At 39.2% G+C, this 27,922-nt stretch overlaps 4 protein-coding genes across 4 annotated transcripts; 1 reads left to right on the top strand and 3 right to left on the bottom strand.

Moving 5' to 3' along the window:
* Positions 1 to 56: 56 nt before the first annotated feature.
* On the bottom strand, positions 57 to 5,194 carry LOC131771293 (ankyrin repeat family A protein 2-like). The gene is made up of 9 exons (XM_059087070.2): positions 5,016 to 5,194; positions 4,626 to 4,714; positions 3,992 to 4,046; positions 2,895 to 2,960; positions 2,423 to 2,490; positions 2,191 to 2,346; positions 1,724 to 1,790; positions 1,087 to 1,167; positions 57 to 447 (listed from the first exon to the last, which is right to left on the bottom strand). The coding sequence occupies exons 1-9, from the start codon at positions 5,143 to 5,145 to the stop codon at positions 365 to 367; spliced, it is 795 nt and encodes a 264-aa protein (XP_058943053.2). The 5' UTR covers positions 5,146 to 5,194; the 3' UTR covers positions 57 to 364.
* Positions 5,195 to 6,900: 1,706 nt separating this feature from the next.
* On the bottom strand, positions 6,901 to 8,504 carry LOC131771315 (uncharacterized). Its single transcript, XM_059087086.2, has one exon. The coding sequence runs from the start codon at positions 8,435 to 8,437 to the stop codon at positions 7,640 to 7,642; it is 798 nt and encodes a 265-aa protein (XP_058943069.2). The 5' UTR covers positions 8,438 to 8,504; the 3' UTR covers positions 6,901 to 7,639.
* A 2,728-nt stretch (positions 8,505 to 11,232) lies between these two features.
* Positions 11,233 to 12,993, bottom strand: LOC131771227 (uncharacterized). The gene is made up of 3 exons (XM_059086998.2): positions 12,931 to 12,993; positions 11,674 to 11,970; positions 11,233 to 11,310 (listed from the first exon to the last, which is right to left on the bottom strand). The coding sequence occupies exons 1-3, from the start codon at positions 12,991 to 12,993 to the stop codon at positions 11,233 to 11,235; spliced, it is 438 nt and encodes a 145-aa protein (XP_058942981.2).
* Positions 12,994 to 13,882: 889 nt separating this feature from the next.
* Positions 13,883 to 27,839, top strand: LOC131771223 (tectonic-2). The gene is made up of 16 exons (XM_059086995.2): positions 13,883 to 14,028; positions 14,918 to 15,030; positions 15,870 to 15,976; positions 16,691 to 16,789; positions 17,247 to 17,345; positions 18,371 to 18,426; positions 18,961 to 19,028; positions 19,585 to 19,849; positions 20,081 to 20,349; positions 21,050 to 21,242; positions 22,122 to 22,219; positions 22,731 to 23,801; positions 24,642 to 24,898; positions 25,180 to 25,326; positions 25,765 to 26,094; positions 26,615 to 27,839. Exons 1-16 carry the CDS (start codon positions 13,959 to 13,961, stop codon positions 26,781 to 26,783), a joined length of 3,411 nt encoding a protein of 1,136 aa, XP_058942978.2. The 5' UTR covers positions 13,883 to 13,958; the 3' UTR covers positions 26,784 to 27,839.
* The last annotated feature ends 83 nt before the right edge of the window (positions 27,840 to 27,922 follow it).

Below are 27,922 nucleotides of genomic sequence, written 5' to 3'. Positions count from 1 at the left end.
GCAATAAGAAAACCAACAGTCAGTTTATCTTAGATAGTAAATAAGATTCGTATTTAATAATTAGTCATGGCATTTCTTTTACATCCACGCAGTTTTGAGTGCAAGTAATACCCAATTGTTCCCATTTGAGAATTGAGCGTCAGATAGAACTATAGAAAAATAACTTGTTATTAAAACAAAGTACACTCGAAAGATGTTAGTTTTCCTTTGGATTCAGGTATGCTTCGCCCACTGACAAGTTCGTAAACATAATTCTTCGCAAGACTTCCATGATTCCTTGGGTGAAGTATGTTAGGGGCGCATTAATTAAGTAAGTCCCTTTTCCCGTGTTTAATATTGCGGTGTTGCGACGTGACGAAAAGAGTTACTTTTGAATTTCTCCATAGCAAGACGAGGAAGCTCGGTTTTCCAGGATGGAGCGAAGATAGTCTTCTATGACACGCTGGACTGAAAAGGAAACATTTTGTTTTCATGCCATGCATAAAAACGACAAGAAAACAATTATAGTTCCGATCCATCATGGAAATCATTGTCAGCAGATACTTCGTACAATGCCTTAAATAATTTCGTGACTTGTCTCAATCGAGTTCTTAACCCTTTCACCCCTAACAGTGATAAGCATCTAAGGTCTCCTAACAGTATCACCCCTGAATCAAACATTACTGGTCACGAAAAAAAAGGAAATGATTGCGAACTCAACAAGCTCTTGACTGTTAGACAAATTCTCCTTGTAATTTCCATAGGAAATGTCTAGAGAACCCTCTTTTTATCTTTTGTTTTGAATTTGAATTTTTTTGTTTTTCTTTTGTTTACGAATCGATATTTACTCTCATCCTATGAGACTCCATGTCAATTTTCTCGATCCCTAACCATTGTTGTTGTGTAGTTATCTGTTAATACCTCCTCAGTATGATCCTCTCTTCCCATGTCAAGATTTGGCGTGTTTCATTCTCCAATTTGACAATGGATTTGTATCTGGCTCTAGGCACAGCACTTCCGTCAGTGAAGTCTTATAGTTGGTAAGAATGGACAAATAAAAAAAAAATACTACTTTGACGAAGAGCTCTGTTCTCATCACTAACTTACCATTTTTGTTTCCCACTCCTAGAGCTAGGCTCAAAGCGGTGTGACCTTCGTTGTTTGTAGCTGTTAAGTCTGCTCCATGTTCTAAACAGATTTATATGATAAGAGTGAATTATATATGAATTTTGATTGGGTTTTACTTATGATCTATTGGAGGAAAGTCCAATAGTTGATGTCACCATAAACATAAAATTTTGCTTTTTTGCCATACAAAATAAATAGATTGTAGGTTGCCCAGGGTCTCTACAGTAACAGATCACAGAACACAACCAAACGTGGTAAGAACATGGGTGACACATTCGGCTGCGCCTCGTGGGCCACTTTCTCTTTCTTACGGTATTTTGTTGTCATTGGTGATCTATTACTGAACAGACCCAACGCAACAGGGAACCTATTTGTTAATTAGTTCACACAAGTTCATCAAAAGTTAACACTTATTTATGTTTTGTGATTGGTCCATCTAGACACAAGAAACATTCCATCGGTGAATCAGATACAGAATTAATCCAAATCCCAACTTAACTATCCTGATTTTCCCACACCAGGGGCTGTTTGAGTTCTGATGGGTTCCTGATAAATTTAACTTGGTTCTGATTTTGCAATACTCAACCGAGGAGCAGAGTAGAAAAAGTTTTCTTACCAAGTAGAAGTTTAACAACCTGGGGGTATCCATTATAAGCTGCATACATGAGAGGTGTGCCTCCTTCCTGCAATAAAAATTTAGTCACATTGTGATTACACCAAACATTACACAACATAAGCAATTTTCATATCTGTGTGCCTATCTCATATCAATGCAGTCAGAATTTTTTTCTTTGAAGCCCATTTAGGGATTATTCAACAATACTTAATAAATTTATGCTGCTTACTCACCCTTCACACCCTAACATCAGTATGCATATTCTCCATACTGTTCTCTATACAGTTCCTATGGTGCTTACAAGGAGACTTTGTGTAATAATCACAAGTGTGTTTGGTTGGTGATCATTTCTTTGATTCATGTGACCTTAATGTGTGATTGAAGGGTTTAGCTTGTGAAATAACCTTTTGAAGAGGCATTTATCAAATACAACATGTATCACATGCAGGTCAAAACTTAATACAAACCACATTTGCGATATCTGGATCAGCTCCATATTCCAAAAGCTGCTCAACAACATCCAGTTGGCCCTGACAGGCAGCAAATGAGAGTGCCGTCTCTCCAGTTGGACTGCATGATGTGGCATCTGCACCACTCTTGAGCAGCACAGATATAGTTGCTTTCTATAACAGTAACATTATATAACTGAACAACTCTGAACCACAGTTTGATTGAGTGTTTTATCTCTCATGATATTACCTGCCTATGAGCTGCTGCCCAAGCCAGAGGTGTCAAACCTGTTTTATCCACAGCATTTACATCTGTTCCTGCAGAGTACAAACCAGTGGGAAACATAATAATGGTGAGCATCCAACAGGTCATAGAGGAAAGACCTCTCAGAAAGCTCCTCCTATTAACGGTAATCTGAGTTTTACAATCTATTCTGCACTCTCACCTGACCCTCTCTAACTCCTGCTTGAAACTTAAAACTATATTCCACTCAGAATGTAACCAGTGTAAAGTAATATACATTTGAAACTGAATGCAATATGCTGAGACTTGATCTGAATGGCAAGTCTAATGGACATGAGATGAGTAAGGTTTAGGTAGGGTACAAAATAACAGAATCTGCTAAATGGGAAAGTAGAAAGACACTCTGCTGCTTCATGCTAAAGAAACCAGATTCTAATGTTCTATCAGATAATAAATTGACTTCAAATCTTATGCAAACCTTTGTCAATCTCCTCTTTTATTTTTGCAATTTCACCCTGAGCTGCCAAGAAATGTAGAGAGGGGTCTGGAAACAGCAAAACAGTACACAGTCAAAGTGGTATAACAAGCACACCTACAGTACCCTTGCTAGTATTCCTTTGATACCAGCTGTAGAATAGGTAGCCATTCTGGTACATTGTACAATGATAACATGTTTAATTTTTCTGTCTGGTACAGCGTTGACAATAAACATTGTTGGCTATTAAATACATGATTTTTTTCTGAGTCTCTTCCTTCTCATGTATACTGTGCAAGAGTAGATTGCAGAGAGATTTATGACTGTAAATATACTTGGAGTCTATTTCTACTCTATTAGGTCAATATATAATGCTTTTAAACCACATCTGCCTCTCTTGGATTGTTTAACTTTAGTGAACTTGAACTAAGATAAGGAATTTCAAGTAAAATCCCATAACTGAAGGTGTCTGCTTAAAACAAAGGTTTAGTCAGAAAAAGAAAACCTCAAATGTAGGATCTGCTTTGGCTTATTAGAGGAGTCTCATAAATATAGCATGATGTAGCTAAAGGGGAAGACTTGGGGTAGTCCTTTGCAAAATGATTTTAAAAAAACAAACAAACAAAAAAGCAAAACTCCAAAGAATCTACAAGGCATGAATTACTTACTGCTTGCCCCACAAAAATTCAGTTTTAGTAAAACACAGTGTGGATGTCAACATGATGGTACATTGGGTACTCTCATTCTGATACCATCCCCACTCCCCTTTTAAAAATCACAGCTATCCCCCAGTACAAGATTGATTGTTTTACTGTAGATAAGGGGTGACAAAAGTGGACTTCTTATGTGTTCGCTCTATACAGGGTATGCAATAAACATGGGGTATATCCAATTAAGACTAGTTTTCTTGTAGTTTGAGGTGCAATTCCTGTCTGTAGTAGCTTTTCAGTAAAGCCTGTGGGAGTTTGGCTAGTGATGCAGAACATTATGATATGGCAAATTTGAAAAATATATCCTGTAATACAATATTATACATTCTTGGATTCTGCAAACATTTTTAAACTGAGGAAATATAACTGATCTGGACAGATTTAGCTTACACTGTGCTGCTGCATCACCAGTGCCAAGAGATTCTTGAATGTCATGCTCCAACATCTGCAAAAACAGATGCATTTTAATAAACTTAAGGCAAGAAACAAATAAAATCCCTTGAGTCTCTTTATGTAAAGTTATACAGCCAAATGCTAAATGGCATCTAATCTTTATATCCTTAAGAAAAAATCCTCCTGGTAGACTCCACTTATAAATTACTCAGAAACAAACCCATAAGTGGAGAGGCCGTAGAATCCAACATCAGCAGATGTCAGGCTGTTATGAGAGGCAGGATTAGGCATGCTGCCTCAAAATATGGTTTAGCTGGAGATGCTGGAGGAATTTACAACGAAATTGTTGGACTTTGTGATGCTTTGTGAATAATCAATCCAAGACTCACGTGTTAAAAGTCTTAATAAATTTTCTCTAACACAACTGTTACAATCTTAACAAAACAAATGAATATGCCAACTGCCCCTAACTCTCCCATTTGTTTGCTAAGAAAAAAGGCATGTTTGAAGCCTTGATGCAGTTTCATCACTGATCATAGAGAGGAGGGAGGGGTGAGTACCAAAAAAAGTTTTGAAAAATTTTCTCCTCGAAAAATGTAACCAATACTGGTGTCAAAATTGAGTGACACACCTTTATCCCAGTTGTCAACTCCTTTGTTGAGGAAGACCTTGAGCCTCGCCTGGCTGAGCTGGTTGCGCCTGATTGGGAAACATTAGGGTCTATGAAAGAATAGTTAAGTATATTTTTAATTGTATATTATAAGCAAATGTTAGGCCAAAAAAAATATCCTCAAGTCCTCTCAGACTAGTTTGTTAGGTGTTATTCAAACTCCTATAAGATTGTTTTCATCGTGATGGCAATCACAGTCGCGCACGATCAAAGTTCAGCAAGAAAATATAAAATTTGAAAGCCAAAAAGTCAAATAATCAAGAAAGCGTGTTGTGATCTTTTGTGGTGGCAAATGTAACATTTGTCGATCGATCGCCACGTGGTTTAAATTTCCCACTCCCGATCACCCACCTGTTCCTAACACGGCTGCCACCTCTTGATCAGGTTCAAGGTGACAACTCACTTTATCTTGCATGTCTCCCTGTACCTCATGGTTCCCTAGCATAATTTTACGACTTTCTGAAATACAACACAATAACATTAAAAGTCTAACTAGGCACAAAAGGAATTATCAAAACAAACTAAATCGAGTGCCCTCGTTCTAGTGCTAAGTTCTGCCCTTGGGTTTGGCCGAGCAGAGACTGGGAGTACCTCTTCAAGTTGTTTTTGTTTGCATAACATCGCAAAATACGTGGAATGATCGGTTTAATAATGTTACTTCGCTCAAGCGTTGTGTGGTAATGACAACATTTTGCTATTAAAAGCACGAGACCAAGAGATTATAGATTGAGAAGTGAAGAGAAACAGTCGAATACGTCTCGTGTTTCTCCCTTTACTTCTTTCGTGTTCTAGCCGCTTCTTGCATGCGTTGCAACTGACAGAGCAAAGTCAAGGCTTTTCTGTGTGTTTTATAACAAAAAATTCGTTAAATTACGAACGCATTGCTTTCAATTTTCAAAAAAAGCTTTCTTTTCAAAGCGAACAACAGTCTATACTCTCATAAAACGTAAATTGGCGACAGCCAAAAGTAAAATTTGGTTAATTTTCGTTTTCAACTCAGTTATTAACAGGGCTTGATTACATGGAGGTGGGGGACCCCAGGTAGGTGAGGTAACCGGCCTAACTGGGGTAACCCGCCTGTCCATATAATTTCTTATTTTATTTTGGTCACGTTTACATGATAGGAGCACCACAAGTTTCTTTAGAAACTTACCCCCTATATATTCTCATAAAGCACGCTTCAATAAGCCAATCAGAAACCCACTGGGAATGGTACAAATAATCTGATTGGCTGAACAAGACTAAGGTTGTCAAAAATGTCAAACCATCAAAGTTTAAAAAACATCAAAGTTCACATTCTGCGATAGCTACAAACTTTAAGAGATCGGCAGGTCGAAGTCAACACTTTTGCCGGAAGATTTTTTAGTCTCCAATACAGAATCTGAAAGTGAAATGTTCAATGAAATGCGGCCGAATTGTGGCTCATAAAAACACGCAAGTTTTTTCACATAAAGTAGAAAACAAACTCTTCAATGCGAGTGTTTTATGAATGAACGATGTAATTTTGGAGGCTTGCTTCACACTGAGCTAGCAGCGATGGACCTCAGCATGATCGCAGTCGCACTGATACCGTCATAATTAGTAGGAATTTTTAACAGTTATGCCAGTTTGGCGATATTTTTCATAATTCCTGTCTTGTTCTGTTTTTTTTTTTAACACGAAACTTTATATGCTATGCGAGTGTTAGCTGTGTTTGCTTCTTATTACCGTAGGTAAGCTTGAAATCTAAATACGCGTGAAAACCTTCGAAACTCGGACTGTGCATTTCGTTTTCTCTTTGAAAACTTTCGTCTCTGCTCACATCAAAATAATGTAGATTACGGCGCCTGAAATGTTTACAAAGGTTTGTTTGTATCTTATTATAATCTGAGTTAGAACCCGTATGTACCAAAGCCTTTCAGAAAATTTTCATCTAATAATGAAAGCTTTAAATCTACTAGTTGGCTAGTTTAGTTTTCTCGCTGGGGACGGGGAAACGGGACAATTTCAAGTGAGAGATGTATTCTAAGCGAGCAACCCTTTGGGTACTTTCATTTTGCCATTATCCTCCAGGATAATCCCCTTCCTCCCATTCCCCCCCTTGTTAGTATATAAAGCTTCTAAAGACAGCATGTAAAACTTCTATCGTTTGAGAGCATATGTCAGCTATGCCGTACGTTCTGTTATAAAAACGCTTGTATTACAGACATCAGTGATCTTTATTAGACATGCCCGGCGGTCTATAAATTGGACCTGAAGCACCTTGGATGTGAAGTGCGGAAGTTGGGCATAGGTCATTAGACTCGTCATAGGCCGCGCGTCTACTTTTAAAAAGACCTGTTATGGCGCAAGTAACCTGATTGTCTACGGAAAGTATGCGGTGGTTACTGGGAATTAAATTAGACAATGGAAATCGCTAGATATAAAGTGATCAGGTGATAGAGTTAGTAGAATGAACTTTTTGGAAAGCGCTAGCATCACGCTGTTTTGTTGTGCGCTTTGATCATGAGTTTGGTATTCAAAAGGCTGACTTCAAGGTAATAAAAAACGAAATGAAAGTTATTTACTTTCCAACCGCACTAGGTAGAATACAAATAGCGCGCGAATCGATTTAAAACATCTTGCGATATTGGACAGTTGATTATCAAATTTTGTATTGTAAAAAAATACCTGTTTAACTGGTCGACTGCGCGTCCTACGCTTCTCTATCTGCTTTGCTTTTTCCACCTTATACGAAATTTATATAAAATAAAGCAGTTTGATGACAAATAAGTTATCATTCGTTTTGGTATGTACTATTGCTGAGAATTCTTATTCCTTGTATCTATTTTGACTCGCCTTACGGGCTCGTCAAAATATGGCACAATTCGTAAAAATACTATACACCAAAACGTTAAATAAGAAATATTTGTCATAATAACCATACTAGTATGCTAGTGTACAATCCTCAGATGAAAACGTCCGGCTCACGTCTCTGACACCAAACCTCGACTGCATCAGCGAGTCGGTCGATTTATTTTGTTATCATGGAGCCTGGTGACCTCGGATTTCCTCAAACCAATATCTGAAAAGGCATTTTCTAACTCGGTAGCAATGTGAACTGTTTTGTCTGCCGATTCTTCAGTAAACTTCTGAGGCCGGTTAACATCCAATGCGCGTTGGTCAGAAGCCTTGGAAGATTTAGAGGACGACGACGATTGCTTGTTCAGTGATATATCAACTCCCCCTGACTCGCTGCTTAGAGTAGTTTCGTCCTTTGTCACGTGCATTTTCAGTTTTCCCGCGTTCCCGAGGACTTGAAATCCTCCGTATTTCACATCTGACTTTTTACTTCCTGAAACGCTTTGTAAAGAATTACTTTTATGTTTCCGTTTGGTACTAAAAAAGGATAGACCTTTTTTTGGTGTTACCCTTCTTTGCTTTGTCTCTGCGGTGTTTAAGTGGACTCTTCGTTTCGTCGAATCATTTACATGGTATTTCTTCTTTCTTCGCGGACCTACAGGCATCTTCCTCCTGGAAATCTCAGATTTACGAAAGCTTATTGAGTTCCAGCCAGCCTGAGTCACATGCACTACGGGTTTGTCCGATTTAAGGACAGGATATTCGGCCGTGCCAGGCTTGACTACAACTTGAACTGAGTCCGCTTGTGCTGTTACCTTCGCTTGGTCTTTGGTTGCCAGGATTTTCAAATCCCCTGATTTGTCCTCTACTTGAAAATGTGCCTTTTGTCCTTCGCTTCCCTGAGCCCGCGCATCGGAAAACCAAAGAAACAAAAATAAAACTCTTATCATCATGATAAAATAACGGCGATTTACTGATAAAAATTACATATATGACACAAAAACGCTGCCATATCCGCAAACTTCACTGAATCAAAAATGCCTCTAACCGGTCGCTATCGACTGTTTTAAACTCTCGTGATTGTCACTTTGAATAATTAATCAGAGTCAGCACCTTTCACATCATTTTTACCAAAATCCTTTGGAAAATCGAAATAAATGTTACGGGCTTTATTTTAATTCCTATTTTTTCTCAGTGCCTTTTTGTTGAAATAAACCCTTTCCGCCAGTTCTCGGCTGCAAATTAAAAGTGCGTTGGCTTAATTTCAAACCTCACTAACTGCCACCAGGCATATATATCGGGTGGTCTGATTAAGTCGCTCGCGCTAAGAGTTACTTTAAAACTCACAGATCTTGTGTTACTGACCGGACGTAAATAAAAGCTATGAGTTTTTGCTGATATTGCTTATGATTTTCTTTCTCGGCGCTAATTAATGTTTTCGTAAACTTCAGGTCATTTCAAGTGTTTATTTATTCAACAAAAGCTACAACACCATAAAACATACAACAGTGCCCGGCGTAAAAACCACGTAATTCATTTAGTTAATTTGTTCCAGGCCATATGAAGGAATTCTGTATTGAGTGCGTAAAAAGAAAAAAAAAGAATTAAATATTGCGAGATTTCATTTCTCGTCTCATTTCCTCTCAGCTCACTCTCTTTCAATATTTATTCAACAGGTTGTTTCGTCGATTCTATTTGCTAATCTGCGCCTTTTGTTTGTCTTCTTCACCTGTTTACGTGCGTTATAGTAAATCTTAACAACAAATATTCATCATGGCCGCAGTTTCTGGATTAACAAACTCTCTTAAAATCTATTTGCTCTCTTTTGTTATTTTCGTCTTCCTATTGATATCACAAACCAAGTCTTCACCAGTTCCGCAGGAGTTTCAGAAGCCTCACTTCCAGGTATATACTCTTTAATGATTGTGAAATTTGGGTGAGAGCAATAGCCATCGATTTTGCATTTGTACGCTTAACAAATTTCCTTAAGTTTAAATTTATTTGTTTATCAGTAGTCTGACGTAGTTATACTTGCATCAGGCAATTGCAGATTTGCTATCTTTGGCGTATTTCATAGTCTATCGAATCCTTTGAACATATCGAATCACGTTACTATATTCATGCAAGACTCGCCAACTCTGATCTTAAGTCTGCTGTCGTTGTCAGGTGTAACAGTTTTCTGTCTTTTTATGAAAAAAGCTAGAAAAATGTGAAATGATGTCCCCTGAGTGAAAGAGACTTGCCGCTTCACGGTCAGTAAATACCTCTTAAAGAAGGATCACGGTTAAATACATCGGGCGAGCGTGGGAAACTGACGGAAATTTGCGTCAGTTTCCGTGATGATTCGAACTCTAACTAGCTCGGATATTTGCAATTTTTCGGTCAGATTCTCTAAAAGAACTCTATCCCGAGCTGAAGGCTCCATAGCCAGTCGCCGTTCGGGAAATCTGCCTACATACCTCCTTGCACGGGAAGGAACGGAGGCCAAATTCACTAAGAAAGTATCTGGAAATGAAATCAGATGAAATCACTATATGTGATCAAGGTTATCGCTGAGGCCTATGCATTCTACTCTTGACAGGTGGAACATAAAGCCGGTGTTTTATCAATTACGGCGACAAAGGATAAAGCAGACGTAGATGTAAAATCTGACACCATACGTTTGCTAGTCAAACCTGGAGATAGACAATATCCGGTTGGTGATGCACCGGAAGTCAAGACAGTCCACATAGAAGGAAATTACCCACAGATTTACCCCGTGTAGTTGTGAAAGGAAATCCAGTGATACATTGAACTAATCTCGCACCCAGATCCTACCGTGTAACTGTAACCGAAATGACCGCTTGACCATGGAGGGTCTGGATACCAGACTAACATTGAACCACTTTATCAACGTGATCTCAGACAACTTTATACTTGAAAATAAATACCCAAAATTAAAAAAAAAGATTCAACTGCCACCAGAGGCTAAGCGAAATGTTTTACTGGGAAAGGATACGCATGAAAAACAGACAACAAGCTTATGAGGTTGTGTTTTAATTAAAAGCTTACAGGAATGACATCTACACGCGGATTTAATTTGTTGTGCACTTTCCAGGTCAGTGTCAGGTGTGTCCGAACAGAAATAAATGGTTCTTACCAGTGTAAATTTATGGCTAAATTAAAGCCACACCCTATGAATACGGGCATGCCAACACGAGTCTCTCTCTAAGGTTTTCAATGCCCAAAAAGATGGAATGTTTTTTGCTTTGCCGTCGCCATCGTCAGCGCAGAAATCTGCCCGAACATCACTTTACTTGAAGTCAGCACAGGAGTGTGAAGACTGTGTGGCCTTATTTAGACGACAGGACCAATAGGACCAGAAACAGATCTGTGCGGTTTTAGGACAGATATCCTGTCCATGTGCAGACAGGACTCTGTATCCCGCTTGGTCTGACATGTGCAAAGCGGCAAGAGTTGCAGTCTCAAGACTGAAGATTGAACAGCGTCTAAACGAAGCTAAAGGCTACTGTCATTCAGCTCAGTGCATGTTTATGGCACCGGCTCAGAGCCGTGACTCATAGAACTTCGTCCACCACAAATTAATCTATGCATTACTTCATTCATCGATTGATCCGAAAATAAGAGGAACGACACCGAGGATAGAAATTAATAAAAGCTTTTTATTGCATCATTTTTATTTAAGACTTGCGTCAATTCTTTTCATTGAAAAGCATTTTTTTAATAAAACATGCTTTCAAAAAACTCTTTACGGGTTTGCTGCATGGAAACACTGTTGACAAGACCAGGATCCATGAGTCTCGCATCTCCACATGGTAATGTCGCACTGAAATAAAGTTAAACAACAGGTTTTAATTCTTAATAGTGTGGATTTGTTTATTTCATCTCTAATATGTATTTCCTGGCTAAGTGTGGTAAAACACCCAAAAAATATTGGAAAAAACGGAAAACGAAACAATTTTTCGGTGTTCGATTTTAAGTTTCGGACACAGCACACAGCCATACTTGACCAACTAGTCACAGCAAGGTGATCAAACGAGATGTTCAGTCTCTCAAAAACATTGGATTGCGTTTACTTCCCAAAAGTTTCACAACAGAAGTTAGTAAGTTTGTTACATTTCTGAAATAAATGGCCCTTGTTCATGGATTGATCAATGAAATTTTCAATAAAATAGAATCATTAACTCACTGGCTGAGAAACGTAGTGACTGTAAACGTAATGTCCTTCTCTAACTGGTAGAGTCGTGGCAACAAATGAGTTCAGTTTAGTTAAAGGTGATACTTGATTATCCATGCTGTGTTGGACACTCTTTAGGTGATGTTCTATAGACGTGTTTTGTGGAGCCATAGGAGGTTCATCCATTGTGACATAAAGTTCCGCTTCAAGCTTTGGACACGCAGCTCTGTTACCTGCTGATGGGTCTGGGGCTGAGTTGCTCAATGCAAGAAGAGCGTAGGCTGCATCAATTTCCTCTTGAGTATATTTCTTTTCGAGGAAAATGGTTAATCATATTATCATGAGTAGAAAAAAGGAAGGTCTAATGCAAGAGCGTTGCTAAGGGAGGAGGTCTTTGGACGTCCTACATCAAGAAAACTACAGCTTCTCAAAATAAATCAAGTAGATAATTTGCACAAGAATTAATTGATGTGCTTCATTAGATATCATGGGAAATGCATCATAATAGAAAAAATACGATCGTTGCATTAAAATTAAGAGATAAGATTCCTCCACATTGAACAGAGTATATTATACTATAACGCAGTGATAAAACAATTAATGATATATGGATCAACTGATTGGTCGAACTGCTCAAGTGGTAACGTAATGAGAGTCTTCAAGCTTCAAAACGCGTTACCCGAGTTATCTTGGAAGCTGACACAAGGTCGAACAATGTGAAACTCTTTAAGAAATAAGCGTGGGTCCCTTTCTAGGACGAAGTTGAGTTCAATAAGAGTACTTTAGTCTTAAAGCGTTTACAAGGAAGCTGTCCTGTTTATAAGTATGATTACTCAAATTAATGCAGACCTTCCTTAAATAAAGTTGTTTATTTATTTTTTTTATATAAGCACGAGTTTGCAGCCGTTCAACGGTTCACATCGCGGTTTTTGTCATAATAGCCCAAACTCTTTTCAACCTGGACGCGCTTCTTATGGTGGGCCAAGAAATAAAATTTTAGGCATTAAACTACAAGGATAAAGCTTTAAGATTTACCAGACCTTTTTATAAGCTTATAAAGAAGACCATTATTTTACCTCTACGAAAAAGACACAAAGTACATCATTTCAACGGGTCGCTATTCGGACCGACTAAGAAGAACTGAAAACTGATTCCGAAATTTTGCAATTGTCGGCGGATTCTTGATACATATTGTCAGTGGTACTTAATAAATTGAGATAGATAAAGAAAATGTTAGTAAAGTGTTTTGATTAATTGTAAAATACCTACATTCTGATTGTTTTGCTGCGATCGATTGCTTGAGGTTGAGGCCTTGTCCGTGACAGACTCCATTATTACACTTAAAATCGACTAAGGAGGTGATATCTGACAAGAGAAAATAAAGTAGAACCATGAACTCACTGGCTGAGAAACGTGGTAGAGTTGTGGCAACAAATGAATTCAGTTTCGTTAAAGGTGATCCTTGACTATGGCTTTGTTTTGTGGAGCCATGGGGGCGGGGGTTGTTCCGTGGCACATAAATTTCCGCTTCAATAATTAGAAAACATTTGTCTTTGCTTTGGTCATGATATTTTTCGCACCGAGATAACAGTATATTTTACAACTTTCCGTGACGTTCAAATAAGGTTTAACTAACAACCACATCGTGATTCTGTGAATGTTGAAAAACAGTGGATCAAATGCTCTTTAGAAATTACCTTAAGAAGTTTCCTCTTGGAAAAATGCCCTGTCTACAAACTGAAACTTGACAGAGTGCAAACTCGAGTCCATGGAAATAGATGACGTCATAATGAAGTCACTTTACACGGCGCGTGCTCATCATGAAATAAGTGAAGTTCCATTCTATATCATTTTATGCTGTTGAATTTTTATCAATATTTGTTTTGATTTTTTTTTCATGGTTTTTTTTTTTTGGTTTGTTGTGATGGGCAACAACTTCAGGTTGCTCCTAACCAAGGGCAGGTTCGATCGTGTCCTGTCCACTTTCTGAATCAAATTTAGGGAAATAAAGTGAAGTAAGACCTAGGCGAATTCAGTGGACGAGCTTCTGATAGACGCTACTATTGTGAACATTTTTGGAGTTTCGTGGAAAGACTGATAGGCGTTACATGCTTACGAGGGTATAATCAACGGGAAAAAAAAGCGAGCCAGCGGCAATTTCCTTTAGAATACCAGTATTCCATGTAATCGGAATCGTAGTATACTTACAATAAATGTTTTCAAGATGGCGGCGTCCGCCAGAGGAATATTAATTCTCGACTCAGAGCTGTGAAGTTGTCTCCGTAGCAGTCAAAAGGATGACTAAACTATGGTTTTTGTTAACGTTTGCATTTTTTTCGAAATACTTTCTGCAATCGGTGTCTGGAGGTAAGCCATGGCACCTGAGTTTGTATTCTAGACTTTGTTTTATTTTTAAACTTTCTTAAGCTGTGTCTATGTCTTGCTGCCGGAAAGGGTTTTAAAAAGCATTGTGTCTCTGGCTGTCAGGAATTTTTACAGAGTTCCTCCTCAGAGGTTTTTCTAGTTTATTAAGAGCATCAGATGTCTGTGTAGAAATGTCAAGCGATTTCAAAACTCACTTTGGGTTTTAGTGAACGAATTTTTCGAGCATGTACGTGTGCACACTGTAAGGCTTTCTTACTGTATGACACCGAGTATTTTTGATAACTATTATGAAAGATGTATGCCAAACACATACTACGTTAATTCTGCTGCTCTTACATTAAGATACATGATAAATTGTTGTATCATGTGTACAAGAAGTGTTGTACTTAATATGGCTGTTGTTAATGATAAACTAAGTAACATTTGTCTTTTCACTCCAGCCAGATTGGTATAACTTTTTTTATGCGAATACCATAGTTTTCCTTAGAATCCTTCACACTTTATCTAATTTTTTATACTATTGTTGTTGTACACTTACTGTCTTTTGTTGCTAGAAATGTTGCTCATCAGGGCCTGGTTGATCAAAAGGGGGTCAGCGCCAATCTAGGATTAATCTTGGCTTTAATCTCACATGTAGAAGAGTGTGTATAGGAGCTTAGGTTTTGTTGGTGTTTATCTCATTATGACTCAAAACTAACAAGTAAAGAATGCAAAAGAAAAATCCCTTTGCAGAGTTATTAAAATGAATTAAAAGAATTACACTAACCCCAGTTAGGTTTAATCATATTTTGAACAACATGGCCCAGGAAATTCCTGGACCACTTATAACCAATTGAACTTTAAATATTTTTTATTTGGCTTCCAACTGTAGCGGAAGTAAATATCAACTTGACAGACTTCCAAGGAGGTGTAGTTGTTATACCTGAGAATGATCAACAAGGAACATTAAGAGTACAGTTGACAGAAGCAAATATTTCTACACCTGTAAGTTTGCTACCAACAACATTTTGCATTTCATGGAGGAGTGTGAGCAAAATTTCATGATAAGTGTATTTCTAACTTTCATCCGTTTAGAAACTGGGTAGAAGATGCAAACTTTGTGTTGTTCTTTTTAACATATTTATTACTTGATAACAAGTAAGGCGGGTACAAGTCAAGTATTAATCCCAGAGGTACTGGTAAGTGTACTCCCCCATTCCTCTTCTCTCTCCTCTCTCCTCCGCCCTCTCTATCCTCTCCCCATCTCTTCTCTCTCTACCCTCTCTACCCTTTCTAACCTCTCTCCCCCTATCTTTTCCTCCTCTTTCCCCTCTCCCCCTCTCTACCCTTTCTATCCTCTCTTCTCTTATTTATCTCTTCCCCTCTCTCCCCTCTCTCCCCTCTCTCCCCTCTTTCCCCTTTCTCCATTCCTCCCTCTCTCCCCTCTCTCCCCTCTTTCCCCTTTTCCCCATTCCCCCCTCTCTCCCCTTTTTCCCATTCCCCCTCTCTCCCCTCTCCTCCTGTCCCTCATCTCTCTTCTCTTTCCCCCCTCCCCCTTTCCCCCTCTCTCCCTCTACCCCTCTCCCCCTCTCCCTCTCTTCCCATCTCTACCCTTGAAGTTGATTACCACACCTGTGTCGTATGTGGGTGTAGTTTTTGGCCAGTTTCTCTACTTGCTTTGAAGGAGTATTTGAATCCCCCAGTTAGTTTCAGTTGTTTTCTCCACAAAGACCAACTCACCTTATTCAAACATTGCATCAATACTACTTGTCAATAGGATAAAACACAATACAGTTCATTACTATTATTAAAGAGTTCATGCTCATATCAAAATCTGTTTTCAGGTCACAGTCATTTGTAGCACTTTGGACACTGGTCCTGGCTTGACAAGTGTAGAATTTACAAACTCCACAGTGCCTGTTGGTGAAACAGAAGTTAATGTTACATTCAGGTGTGAATATACATAACATCATGATACTGTGCAAGGGAAAGGCATCATTTATACATCAAATATATCATTTGCCAAAAAAGTAATACAGTGTACTTGATGTAGCCTTAATGAACGACAAGAACGGCAGTTAAATAGGCAGGGATTTACTGTATTTTTATGCTATGTGCAACTATCTTCCAACTGCCTTTGCTCCATGGTACCATGTAGAGGTTTTAAAATGGTGAAGCCTGATTGTCTAACTTTTTAATTGAACATTAGCCCTTTATCAGAGCCTTTTGCTCTTACAAAGAGCTAGTACTTGAAACATCAGCTTTAGAAACTCTTTAGCTCAGAGTTGATAAAACCAAATAATTTTCAGTTGACTTACTTTGTTTTTGTCAACACCAACTCATAGTTTTTCTAGAATGTCAAGGATGAATAAGTGATAAGATATGACCACTTTTACAGCATCAAACCCTTGGAAGTGATTAACATATAACTTCTCCCTATGATATCCATACACCATTCAGCAAACAGGTAATGAGAATACTCAAACTTATCAGGTGCAAGTTGTCATCTTAATCTAACACAAAATTATTTAAACTACTTTTCAAGGAAATGTGTAGCAGCAAGAGGGGAGAATTAATGTAAAGATCCTGTGAATTTAAGGGTCAACTGTGTATAGATGACTCAGGTCACTGGATATTTACAGTACACACTGTGTTTCTTTTGCAGGATAATATCACCTGGTCGACCTGTTACAATTCAGTGTTCAGGACAGAGTCAAGGAAACAACTCACAGTATACATTTTCTGAATCAAGGGGAAACAATGTGTAATTGTTTTTTGTTGCCTTTTATTCCTCTGTTTTAATTTTTTGTAAAGAGAGAATTTGATGTCAGTAAGATACCCAAGACACTGGAGAGGAAGCCAACCTGCATTATGATGCATTTTTATGTGAAGGAAAAGGAATTGGATAATGTTCATTCTCATGACCTAAATTACATTTTTATTTGTATTTTGATAAAAAAAAGTTTTTCAAATTAGCCAAATTACTTGTAAAAATTGCAACAACTACTGTGTTATCAATCAATGCTGTAACAATGACATCATACTTATGACATGGTTTTTCTGGAAAGTCCACTGAATAATTGGTGAGAACAGTCAATTTTTTAATCTTTCAGAGTATTTTCCTGCTTGTAAAAAACACTTCTGCTGTTACTCACTCTTTACTTTTCTTTGGATGAATATTTCCCTGTGCATAAGTTGTAATCTATGATTATTTTTCTTAGGTCACTGCATGTTACTAAAGCACCAACTGTTCATGTATGCCCAGATGTTATATTGCTAAAAAGATATCTTCCAAAATCATCTTTCCAAGTGCAGTTCAGGTGAACGTATGGTTTACTTGCAGTGACATAACATTAATTTTAAAATTACAAAGAACAATATTGAAATGTGACTGATTATGGCTTAAATAATGTTCTTTAGACAACTTGTAAAGAAATGATGCAAGGTGCATGAAATACATGTACAGGTGTAAGGCTTTCAAATGTCGCTAATGAAGTGTTACCATAAGGCCCATTACTAACTGTCATTGTGAAATAACTATTGACTGAAGTAATGATCCACAAGTTTTATTTCATAGGCTTGTAAAAACAATCAGTTCAACATTTGATTTAAATATTGATGTGGGTTAACAAAAATTCCTGTCTCTGAATACCTGGGATAGAGAGTCTTATGATGGCATGAAGTGTAGACTGTTGACTATAGACAGGGTTCATATGGGTCCTGGAAAACCTGGAAAGTCCTGGAATTTTATTCTGAAATTTTCCAGGACTGGAAAGTCCTGGAAGAAGACTACAGGTGCTAGAAATTTGTTTCTGAAAAAGGGTATGAACCCTGTATAGACTGGGGACTTAAGTGATGGGATTTTTAAAGAATTCAAACTGCATTCTCTGGGTTGGGTTGAAAATATGGACCAAGGCGTAAAAAGCAAACTACAACATTTGCAGCATACAGAGTGTGTTAACAGAAACACAGGAAATGTGCCATGATTTAGTGAAGTTTTTTGCTGGAGTAAGACTATTTTCCAAGAGTTTGAGTAATATAATTCCACAAAAAATTATTTCACCCAAAACTTCACTAAATTACTGCTCAGATTCTTCTTTATCTACATATGAATGTAGTAGTCTGTAGTTTATAATTTAGAGATGGGCCAAAGGATGCAGTTCATGATTTACTCCTCAGTAAATATTCTTACATCCAGAACAGTGTGCAGTCATGGTCAGCAGTTCCTTGTGGTATACTGACCTCATCTCTTACATCCAGTTAAAGTGCTACCATTCAAAAAATTTTGATATATAATGCTTTTTATATTTAAAGAAGAAATTATCAAATGTCCTTTGTTCTGCAGTGAGAAGATTAAAGATTTACCAGTTGTTGTCCAGTGTACTCCTGTTGAGGCAGATGGTAAGTATGTTTGCTTCTAAAAGAGTAAGAGAGACTGAGTCTATATTAGTCTTCAAAGCTATTTGTTTTAGAGCTTTGAGCTGCTGTTTTTCTCCTACACAACCCTGATGTCTTCATATTTTTTACCAAGGGCCTGAAAAACCATCAGCCCTCCAGCTCCTTACAAAACAATTTAAAAGACATTTAACCAAGAGAAAAATCTGCCATGCTCCTTAAAAGTAATGTTATTGGACAGTGTAAAAGTATTAAAAAAAATTTTTTTTAATTGGTGATTTTGTTATAAAGAATCCAAAGGTCTGGGGCTCAATTTTTCATTAGAACTAAGAGTTTTTTCTTCATGACATGACAAAAAATATCTTTCTTTAAAATAATTATACTTGCTACTATTGCAGTAACCAAGGCCCAAACACACATTTTTTATTCTTAATTTGGAAACACAAACCATTTTTATGGATTAGATATTAAGAGATTTTGTGGCCATTTCCAAAGGTTATTTCATCTAATTTGTGATCTATTTATCCTCACCCTTGCTAGGTGGCCCTTCAGTGCTACAGATAAAGTTTACAGAGACAAGAGTTGATCCTGGTGCTGTCACAGCTCAGGTGTTAAATGAATTTTTAGAGTATAGCCAGTTTCTCTTTCCAGTTGCTAGATGCTACAAGTTAAAATGTCTTATTTATGTGATATGGTGCTCGCTATGAACTAGCTGATCTTGCTTGAAAGAAAGCTTTCTGTAAGTTTCACCAGTTTATTCATTAAGTGACAAAAAGCAAAACCAAACCAACTATGCAACAGTGGATTACTTCCAACACTGACTCAACAACAGTCTGTTTTAGAGTTGCATGCTTGGTTGCCAGGCCTTTGAACAGGAGTGAGGCTAAGGGTGACCTTGTCATGATACAAATGTTGCTTCTTTTCAAATGGAAATTACTTTGTTATCATGCTAACTAGATACTGGTCTCTATTGCAACAAGGTTACCTTTAACCTCACTCCAAATCAAAGGCTTGGCAACTAAGCACAACTGCAAAATGGCCCATTGCTCCTTCTGAAAAATTCCTTGGAAAGCAATCATCTCATTTCTCTCTTATCAAACTGTAAATTTTCCCTTATTGTTCTGTTTGCCTTGACCCATAATTCTCTTTGGTTTGGTTATAAAGGTGTCTTACGAGCTTGTATCAGTTGGTAACCCTGTGCAAGTGATATGTAGAGCAGAGTCCTTTAACATGACAGTGTCACCAGTATCCTCAGCGGTCAATGAGGCTACCAGCAGAGTAAGTGGGACTTCTGTGACTGCAGCTTCACTGACAAGTGTACCATTAGCAACAGCATCAATGACTGCAGGTGGAACTAGAAAGAGAAGGAGTGTTGATGTTGTCTCTCCTGACAGAGTAGTGCGTCAGTACTTTTTCAACAATTCAGCAGGTAATGAAATGTTTAGCACTATACTTCATGTTGTTTATTGCACCCAATAGAAACAGTACAGAGTACAGAAACTTACCCCTTTATTCTTTTTTTTTTGCTTTATTCCCCCCCTCCCCCCTCTCTTTGAACACTACTTTTGAATGGTTCTTGTGACGGTTGCTCGATTCTTTTTTCTTATATGTGATTTATGCACAGCTTTCGATTTATCATGTTGTCATTATTTACCTTCAGGACCAACTGTAACGTTTGCTGTTGATGTTTCCCCTTTGCGGATTCTCCCTCCAGTGGGCTTCATCCGGGCTCCTAGCGGGAGATTTAGCGCGGTCTTGGTACTGGACAAACCAGCTGAGGACCTCGTGGACGTCACGTGTTCAATAGACGTTTTACCACTTGGAACAGATTTACAGAATACATCAGGAGTGTGTTCCATTCCTAGTAAAGATGAAGTAAAATTTGCTAACAGTACTGTGAAACTAAACAAGAAAGACATCCAATTCCAAGTAAGTTACACTTTCTTCAAATCATTTGAAAAGATCCCGTCTTCGTGGACGAACGTTGATATACATGTGTCGCATTTGTACTCATGGATTTGGGGAGGTTTTTAGATACAAGTTTTGGAAGACTTAGGATCCAACTTTCTACTGTATTCTTTATTATCTCCCGTGTTCTTGCCATTTTTCTCGCCTGGCTTTACACATCGTCTGTTGAGAGGCCGACGCTTTGCTGTACCAGAAGTAGAACGTTTCCCTTGGATATGTGGGTTGCTACAGATACTATCTTTGAATGTTCAAGTGTAAGATTCCGGGCCAATCATACTTTCAAGACTACTTTATTTAAAATTAATCCAAGTAACGAAAAGTGTAGCGAAAATGAGTGTAGCAAACTGAGTTGGGGGGGGGGGGGGAGGGGGGGAGATCCTAATCCCAGTTCACGCACGTGAATTGGGTGTAGAAAAATTCTCGCGTCACATGTACTTTAAACAGTATTTTACGCGCTACGAATTTATAAAGGGAAACTTCAAACCTCACCTCACCTTACCTTTCTGTAAATTTCATATGTCACGTATCAGTTTAAGTCTTAATCATGCAATGCGTATTAACTCTTTGCAATTTTTTAATATTTTAATACTGGATTACGTTGTTTCTGCCTGTCAATTCGTGTACTGAAACGTCCACATCCTAAATTGTTTATATTCTTTAGAAAGGCGAGTTATTCCAGACTTTAGAATTAACTTTGAGTAGAAGTCCTGCGTGGCGCACGGAAGGCCTGGTGCGAATCACTTGTTGTGGTCAGGCCACAGGATTGAGCTTTCTATACGTCAACCGGTCAGCGGAGGCCTTCATTTGGGTTGAACTGCGCAAACTTCAACCCATAGACCGGAGCAGTATAACAAGTAAGTACAAGCCAATGCGTAGAGCGGGTGGGTGGTGACTCACTTGTAATTTCAAAAGAGTGTAAGATTAATAAGCAGGGTTCTTTTTCCCTTCGCACTCCTGCCTTTCTTTCAAGTTTGGTTCACGTAGTTGGTTTACATACCTCTTGGTTTAGAGCAGTTTTCATTCAAGTGTTGAAAGTTTTTCGGATTCTTCTTTGATTGCTCCAGAATTTTATTCCACTTTCTACACATATCACGCGCGTTTCTTTGCTGGAATAAAGGGGGTAAGTTTTTAAAGAAACTGTGTGCTGCATCGGTGGTGGTCGTTGAAGGGGAGTGGGGGACAGGGGGTATTACAAGACCATTTGGTTTCATCAAGTGAGTTAATTATGTGAATTGACCACCATAGAGAGTTTCTAAAGCTGACATTTCGTCGGAGCGTTCCGATAGCCCTTCATTAGCCCTTTGCTCTCACGAAGGACTAACGCTCCAAATGTCAGCTTTAGAACTCTCTACGGCGGTCAATTTACCTTATGAACCCAGTTGATAAAAACCAAATTCCTTGGCTCGAAGCAAGTTTTATTTCTTTGAATTAAATGTCCGACGCTTTTTTTTTCCGTCGGTTGTATTTACTTTGGTTCTGTGTCCGCGATTCTAAGTCAGAGGGTTTTCGATGGAATATTACAAATAAATGCATATTTGTCCTTTATACTTACCTCGCGGAAACTGTATACTGTATACATGGTGTGCTCTTGAGAAAACATTTAAAACTTGAGATTGCGTCTGGGAAAATCTCACAACCGTTGCAACCACATAATAAATAGTTTCGTTTCAGTACTGATACAATGTGCAGAGTGATCGTCAAGATGTTTAGCAATAAAGAGTGTTTACTTGTAGGTGGCGTGAGAAAGAGCACCTTGGTCTCTGATATAGATCTGACTTGTCCTTGTAATTTGAAGGAAGCGGCTTGTGACACGGGATGTTGTTGTGATCAGGTAATATTTTAACCCCTTCATTTCTTAGTTTTAACTGTGCATACTCGTCCTGGAAGTTTCTCTCCATTGCAAGTATGCCCTCTATAAGTTCGCCTCTTGCGAGTTAATTCCCTACGAGTTTGACCCGACCCCTACGAATTCACCCCCTTACGAGTTCCCCTCCCTAACGAGTTCGCCCCCTCCTTACGAGTCTGCTTCTCGACGAGTTCCCTTCTCCCCTACGAGTCCGCTTCCCTAAGGGTTCGCCCGCCCCTTTCCCCCCCCCCCCCCACGAGCTCCCCCCCTCCCCTACGAGTTCTCCCTCTACGAGTTGGCCCTCACTACGAGTGGGCCCTCTTTACGAGTTCACCTTTCTACGCATTCGCCACTTACGATTTTCCCCCCACGAGTTCTCCCTCTACAAGCCCGCCCCTGCGAGTTGGCCCCGCTGCGAGTTGGCCTCGACGAGTTCACCCCCTACGAGTTTCCCATTTCTGATGACTGGCTACGTATAACAACTCATTCTTTTCAGGACTGCAGCGATGTCGAAAACGGAAGTTCAACTTGTATCCCAGGATTCTTTGGAGGCGCCACATCAGAGAAGCCATTTCAATTTAGCTGCCAGGCCTCCTGGCCCGACTCTACTGATTGGCAACCTTTCTTGTGCGTAACTATTAACAACAACCCTCTGATTGGTTACTTTTACAACCTGACCTCCCCGCCCTTAGCACAGGATTCCTCTGGGTTTAACACACTATCCGCAAAAAGAAAGAGAGAAGCATTTACGTTCTCAGAAAGCGAAGAACGGCAAACGAGTATTTCAAGTGGGTTTTACACTGCAGGAACAACAATTAAAACAGCTACAAACACTGAAGATAAAAATTACGCAAGAGCTACACTAGGTGTCCTTTCTTTGCCACAATCTGTCTTTAACGGTTTATGTGTCCAGAATGCAGCTGTAAGGTTTCTGAAAGACGTGTCGTCTGGATGTGTTTTTGAATCTGAGGAGTCTCTTTGTAATTCGCAGTCACCGTGGAGCGCGTTAAATTATTTAATGCCAAATAAACTTAGTCAACCAGCGTGTCCATTGCCCCCGGCAGTCCTGGCAGAGGGAAGCTTAGGCGACACTGTAGGGGAAATACCTGTGATAGCAAGTACGGAAGTACAGTATTTCTGTATTTCAGATGCCATTGACAGTGTTTCCACGACGGCTCAGAAATTGGGAGAAGCAAGGTGTGACTTTGATGACGGCGACTCTTTACCCCCTGCTCCATTTTTTAACAAAACAACGAGAACCTGTTCTAATGTAGTAACGAAAGTCGAATACGAGTTTACTTGGTATGGAAGGCGAATTGACGCAGTACAAGCGCAAATTACTCTTGGTAGCGTTGCGATTCCATTTGTTAGAGATATGGTTCAGCTAGTAACATCCGATACTTTCATCAACACTGTCGGCCAGAACTTTTCCGTCAGATTTCTTCACGCGTTGCGAAACTCTTCAAACTCCTCAAGCGTTCGTCAAACTCCAGTTCAGCGCTCAGGGAACCCAGGCTATGTACTTGGTCGTCCAGTGCTGGGCCGCCTACTGAACAGCACAGGACAGGTATGTTGTCAAATGCCTCTGTCTTGTCACTTTGATCGAGCATATAAGAAACAAAGATTGAGCGGTTTGTAATCGTACAAGATGAAACAAAAATTAGAACAAAACACGAAATGGATTCGAGTTATCTAGAGTCCAAAACAGTATTTGTGTGAATTCGATTCTTGGGGTAGAGTGCTGCTTCGGTGTAAGACGTCGTTATTCGCTAGCAGTTTACAGAGAAAGATAACGTTTGAAGCGTTAGCCCTTTCGCTCTGACGAAGGGCTAACGGTCGAAACGTCAGCTTTGAAACTCTTAACAGTGGCAAATCTACGTTATCAACTCAGTCGGTAATACCAAATTACCCTGGTACACTCTTCCAGGGACGCAGCACTACAGTGTCTTAATAAACTTACCCCTTAAATACAAAAAAAGATACTTGCACGTCTTCCAAGTCTCTGTTTCTATTTAATCTCTCATGGACGCCATTTGCCGTAAAAAGAACCGAGTTTTTGATCCGCATGTAATTCAATAAGGCGGTTCGTTGTTGTATGACCCAGGTATCTCTTTACAAACGAGTACGTCGTTTGGTGGTAGTGGAAGCTGGACCATGGTTCAAGAAGTATTGTTTCCTGTCTCCACTTAGGGGGTGTCGATGGGCATTGATTGACTGTCATGGAAACTTTATCAATTGTTTGTGATGGGGTTTCCGTTAAAAGACCTGTATCTCGTCCAGGCAGAGTAGCTTTACCTCTTTCTCATTATTGTATAGAAACGGGATAGGCCCAGCCTAAAGAGGCAACTTGACGCCTTACACTTTCAGCGTAATTTTACAACATTTTGTCATTTTAAAATTCCATCAGGTCACCGCTGGAAAAATCCAACTTTGGTCACCAAGCTCTGATGGTCTGTGCGCGGGTTCAACCTTCACCCCAGTCCTTTATGGAGAGGATGCCTTTTCGGGGTGTTTGGTAAGATTATCATTCGATGACATCAGCAACTGTTCTTTGTTACGCGAAACAATATTGACTCATCAGGCTCGTCTGATTCAAGCCACCCATGTCGGTCGCAGTGGCAACGCTGACCTAGATGTTCCTGACGATTGGCTTCCAGTTATAAGGTTAGATGACCAGTGAATCTTGATTTCACAAAAGGAGCTTTGATAAAAGTGTTAAATGAAAAGTTGACCTTCAATTCCTCTCTTTCCATTTACCCGAAGTTGCTTTATTTAATCACAGATTTTTTCTAAGTAGGACGCAAGACAGGTTATCGCTTTAAGCCACTTTAACTCAGAAGAACTCGTAGTGCAGGCCGATAAGAGTTGTCCATGTTCGAGCATTAACTGTTCATAACTTTATTTAAAAATGTAGAATCGCGCGCATTATTTTTTTTCCTTGTTAGAGAACCGATAACCAACAACTCAGGCGAGGTATCAGAAGACGGAACTTGTACTGGAGTCCCTAGTGGGCTGTCAATTGAGATGCTGGTAACTGAAGCTGGGAAATACGCAGGAGTGCCTCAGATGGAAATTGTGGGAACAAGAATCATGTTAGTATAGCTTTAACCCTTTAACTATCAAGATCCAAAAACTCCTTTTATGGCTATTCCCGGGGGGAAGGGGTAGAGAGGGCTTTCGTCTGATATTATCCTACGTCCCCTTTGAGTGTGATGTGGGGTGACAAATGAACGCCCGAGCGGAAGACTGGAAATTCCGTACCGTTGACAATTGTCTTCATTCTCGTCACCTATATAACTGCTATGTGTTTCATGAAAACTAATTCTTACGTCAGCGGTTTCTTTGCGTAGTTAGTTTAATTTACATCTAAAAAAGTTGTTTCTTTTGACAAAATATAATCCTCTTCCAATTTCGCGAATAGAAAGAAATGGAAAGCGGGAAAAATTTGATAACGATAAAATTCCAGCTATACTTTCCACTCTCCCTCCTTTCGTGTTGATGTTAATTTTTCCAGTGTTTTTTCGTATCAGATACCAGTACACTACCTGGCGACTTAGTTGTGTCAGCGGTTACGGTGTGAGTTGTTCTGCACCAGTAACAAACACAAGTGTTAAACAAGTAGTGCCCAGCCCCTCTGCCATCACTCCGACAGCAGCAAGTTCATTGGTCAGCGTCAATATTTCTAACTCATCGGTTACACTAGCCAATCAGAACTCAAGTAAAACGGAAAACGGCACGAAAAACGGCACGGAAAACGGCACGGAAACGAGGGAGTATGCCCCTCTTTTCCAGAACTTTATGTTGAAAAGCTCGGTTGTTTTCATCAAGGTTCCCTCCGTAAAACCGCAGCCGGTAAAAAGGTAAAAACAAGAAAAGTAGTTTTTATTTGGAAATTGTTATCATTCTGTCTAACGATCTTGTTCTTTATCTCTCCTGTCGTATGCACGCTTAAGGGAAAATATTTTATTTCGAGTGATCAATTTTTAGATTCATCGAGCAAGCGAAATGTTTAAGCGACGAGTCGGCCCGTCTGTGTTCGATTTAAAATGTTCTTACAATTATATGATTCTCGATGAAAGGGCAAATCGTAAAATTTAAATTGTCTTGATTCAGAAGTCGGGTCTGCCCACTCAAACAAACTCTCATGTCAATTAATTCTTGTTACCAATATGCCGTTCGCGCTCCAAGCCAAAAGATTTGGCCTAGAAATAAAACATGTCTTATGTTCAAATTGGTTTCATCTTAATAGGAAACTTAACGTTTCTACCAAGTAACTGGCAAATACTAGAATTTAGGACCTTTCATAGCTGAACATGAATAAATTTTTTTTCTTTCGATTTTTTAAAACTTTTCCATTATTTTTTTTTCCACTCTTCTCAGGACGGTGGATCTCAGTGGACTATGTTACAGAGATGTCTGCAAAGAAGAGCTGTTTTTTCCATTAACAGAAGCTTATCAAGGAGAGCCTCGTGATAAGGCTATTGCACTGTCTCTGTTTCTTATATTTTTGGCTCTGGTTACCTTTGCTGTAACAAAGCCCTGGGGATAATGTACTGTTACTCTTGGTACCTCAGAATCGTTTCAGTTTGGTCGAGTCGTAGTCAAGGATAGGGTGGTTGAGCTAGGGTGGTTGAGCTTGGTAATTGTCTTAGTACACACGTTTCAAGCAACGAGGAGGATTTTGTAGCGCACAAATCAAATGCTCCGTTCTTCAACGTAAATAATGTCAGATTGCGTAAGATCTAAACGCCCACTTTGGTGGTGAGTAAGGAAGCAAGTTTCGAAGGAATCTTCTGGAAAGGTTACCAACAACAACACTTGGTGCGGTAAGGATACGAAAGAGCGAGTGGGAAAACACTCCCTTGAAAGTCGACTGTGTGAAAGACCTCTGGTACCCTCTTAGATATTTTAGCAGACCTTCTCATTTGAAAATCAGCACAGGTAGTGCATACTTATCGCCAGAGGTTAAAATTGTTACTTGAAAAGTTGCTTTCCGTGGTTACTAGCCCTTAGCATCTTGCCGTCATTTAGAAAACCTGAAAAAAACACGCGATCATGGCATTGTCCGCTTGTGATGATAACAGCCGCCGAGGCCTTCAAACCTTAGCACTGATCGAGATGTTCGTTTCTCGAGCTAAGAGTAATGGATCGATGTCAGGATCTGAGGAACTCTGCACCTACCCCTCCCTAACACAACAACAGTCAACTGATGACAAGTTGGGGTTAATGTTTGGTTAGGGGAGGGGTAGGTGGGTAGTTGCTCAGATATTGGCATTGACCCGGTATTGACATAGACATTGATTACTAACAACACCATATGACTTGTAGGTACTGTTTCATGGACCAAAGATTGACTTATTTGTGAAGTAAAATTGTGAACTTTAGCATCCTCGGTGAAAATCGTCCCCAATTAAACAGTCAGTTTCGAACAAATGTGAACAGGCAAATTGCGCATGTTACAGGGGCATAGTAGCGGGTATTTTCTTGGAGTATTCACCGAGGGAGTGAAAGCTAATTAAGCGACAGCGAATGTCTATAGCAAAATCGAAGATAACAGCAGGTGCTGATTTTCAAAAAGTCAAGAGAATAAAGGAAATGATCACTAGCTAATGAAGCTCTTGATTTTTTAACAACTTCTCTTTCAGCACTTTTGGAAATACACTGATAACAGTATAGAGAATATACATA

The sequence above is a fragment of the Pocillopora verrucosa genome, chromosome 2, assembly GCF_036669915.1.
Source record: "Pocillopora verrucosa isolate sample1 chromosome 2, ASM3666991v2, whole genome shotgun sequence".
NCBI classification, from domain to species: domain Eukaryota; kingdom Metazoa; phylum Cnidaria; class Anthozoa; order Scleractinia; family Pocilloporidae; genus Pocillopora; species Pocillopora verrucosa.
The sequence above is the reverse complement of the archived record's forward strand: the minus strand, read 5'-3'. Positions and strand labels throughout refer to the sequence as shown.

Excerpts from the sequence above, each read along its gene's own strand:
- LOC131771293 (XM_059087070.2), bottom strand. The coding sequence starts at position 5,145 with ATGTTATTGTGTTGTATTTCAGAAAGTCGTAAAATTATGCTAGGGAAC. Across the intron at positions 4,047-4,625 it reads AGTTGACAACTGGGATAAAG|ATGTTGGAGCATGACATTCA; the intron begins GTGTGTCACTCA and ends CTGTTTTTGCAG. Across the intron at positions 1,168-1,723 it reads GGTTGTTAAACTTCTACTTG|AACATGGAGCAGACTTAACA; the intron begins GTAAGAAAACTT and ends AAATCTGTTTAG.
- LOC131771315 (XM_059087086.2), bottom strand. The coding sequence starts at position 8,437 with ATGATGATAAGAGTTTTATTTTTGTTTCTTTGGTTTTCCGATGCGCGG.
- LOC131771227 (XM_059086998.2), bottom strand. The coding sequence starts at position 12,993 with ATGGAGTCTGTCACGGACAAGGCCTCAACCTCAAGCAATCGATCGCAG. Across the intron at positions 11,971-12,930 it reads CGCAGCAAAACAATCAGAAT|AAATATACTCAAGAGGAAAT; the intron begins GTAGGTATTTTA and ends TTCCTCGAAAAG. Across the intron at positions 11,311-11,673 it reads GTCACTACGTTTCTCAGCCA|TGCGACATTACCATGTGGAG; the intron begins GTGAGTTAATGA and ends ACTTTATTTCAG.
- LOC131771223 (XM_059086995.2), top strand. The coding sequence starts at position 13,959 with ATGACTAAACTATGGTTTTTGTTAACGTTTGCATTTTTTTCGAAATAC. Across the intron at positions 15,031-15,869 it reads AAGCAAATATTTCTACACCT|GTCACAGTCATTTGTAGCAC; the intron begins GTAAGTTTGCTA and ends ATCTGTTTTCAG. Across the intron at positions 17,346-18,370 it reads TCTTTCCAAGTGCAGTTCAG|TGAGAAGATTAAAGATTTAC; the intron begins GTGAACGTATGG and ends TTTGTTCTGCAG.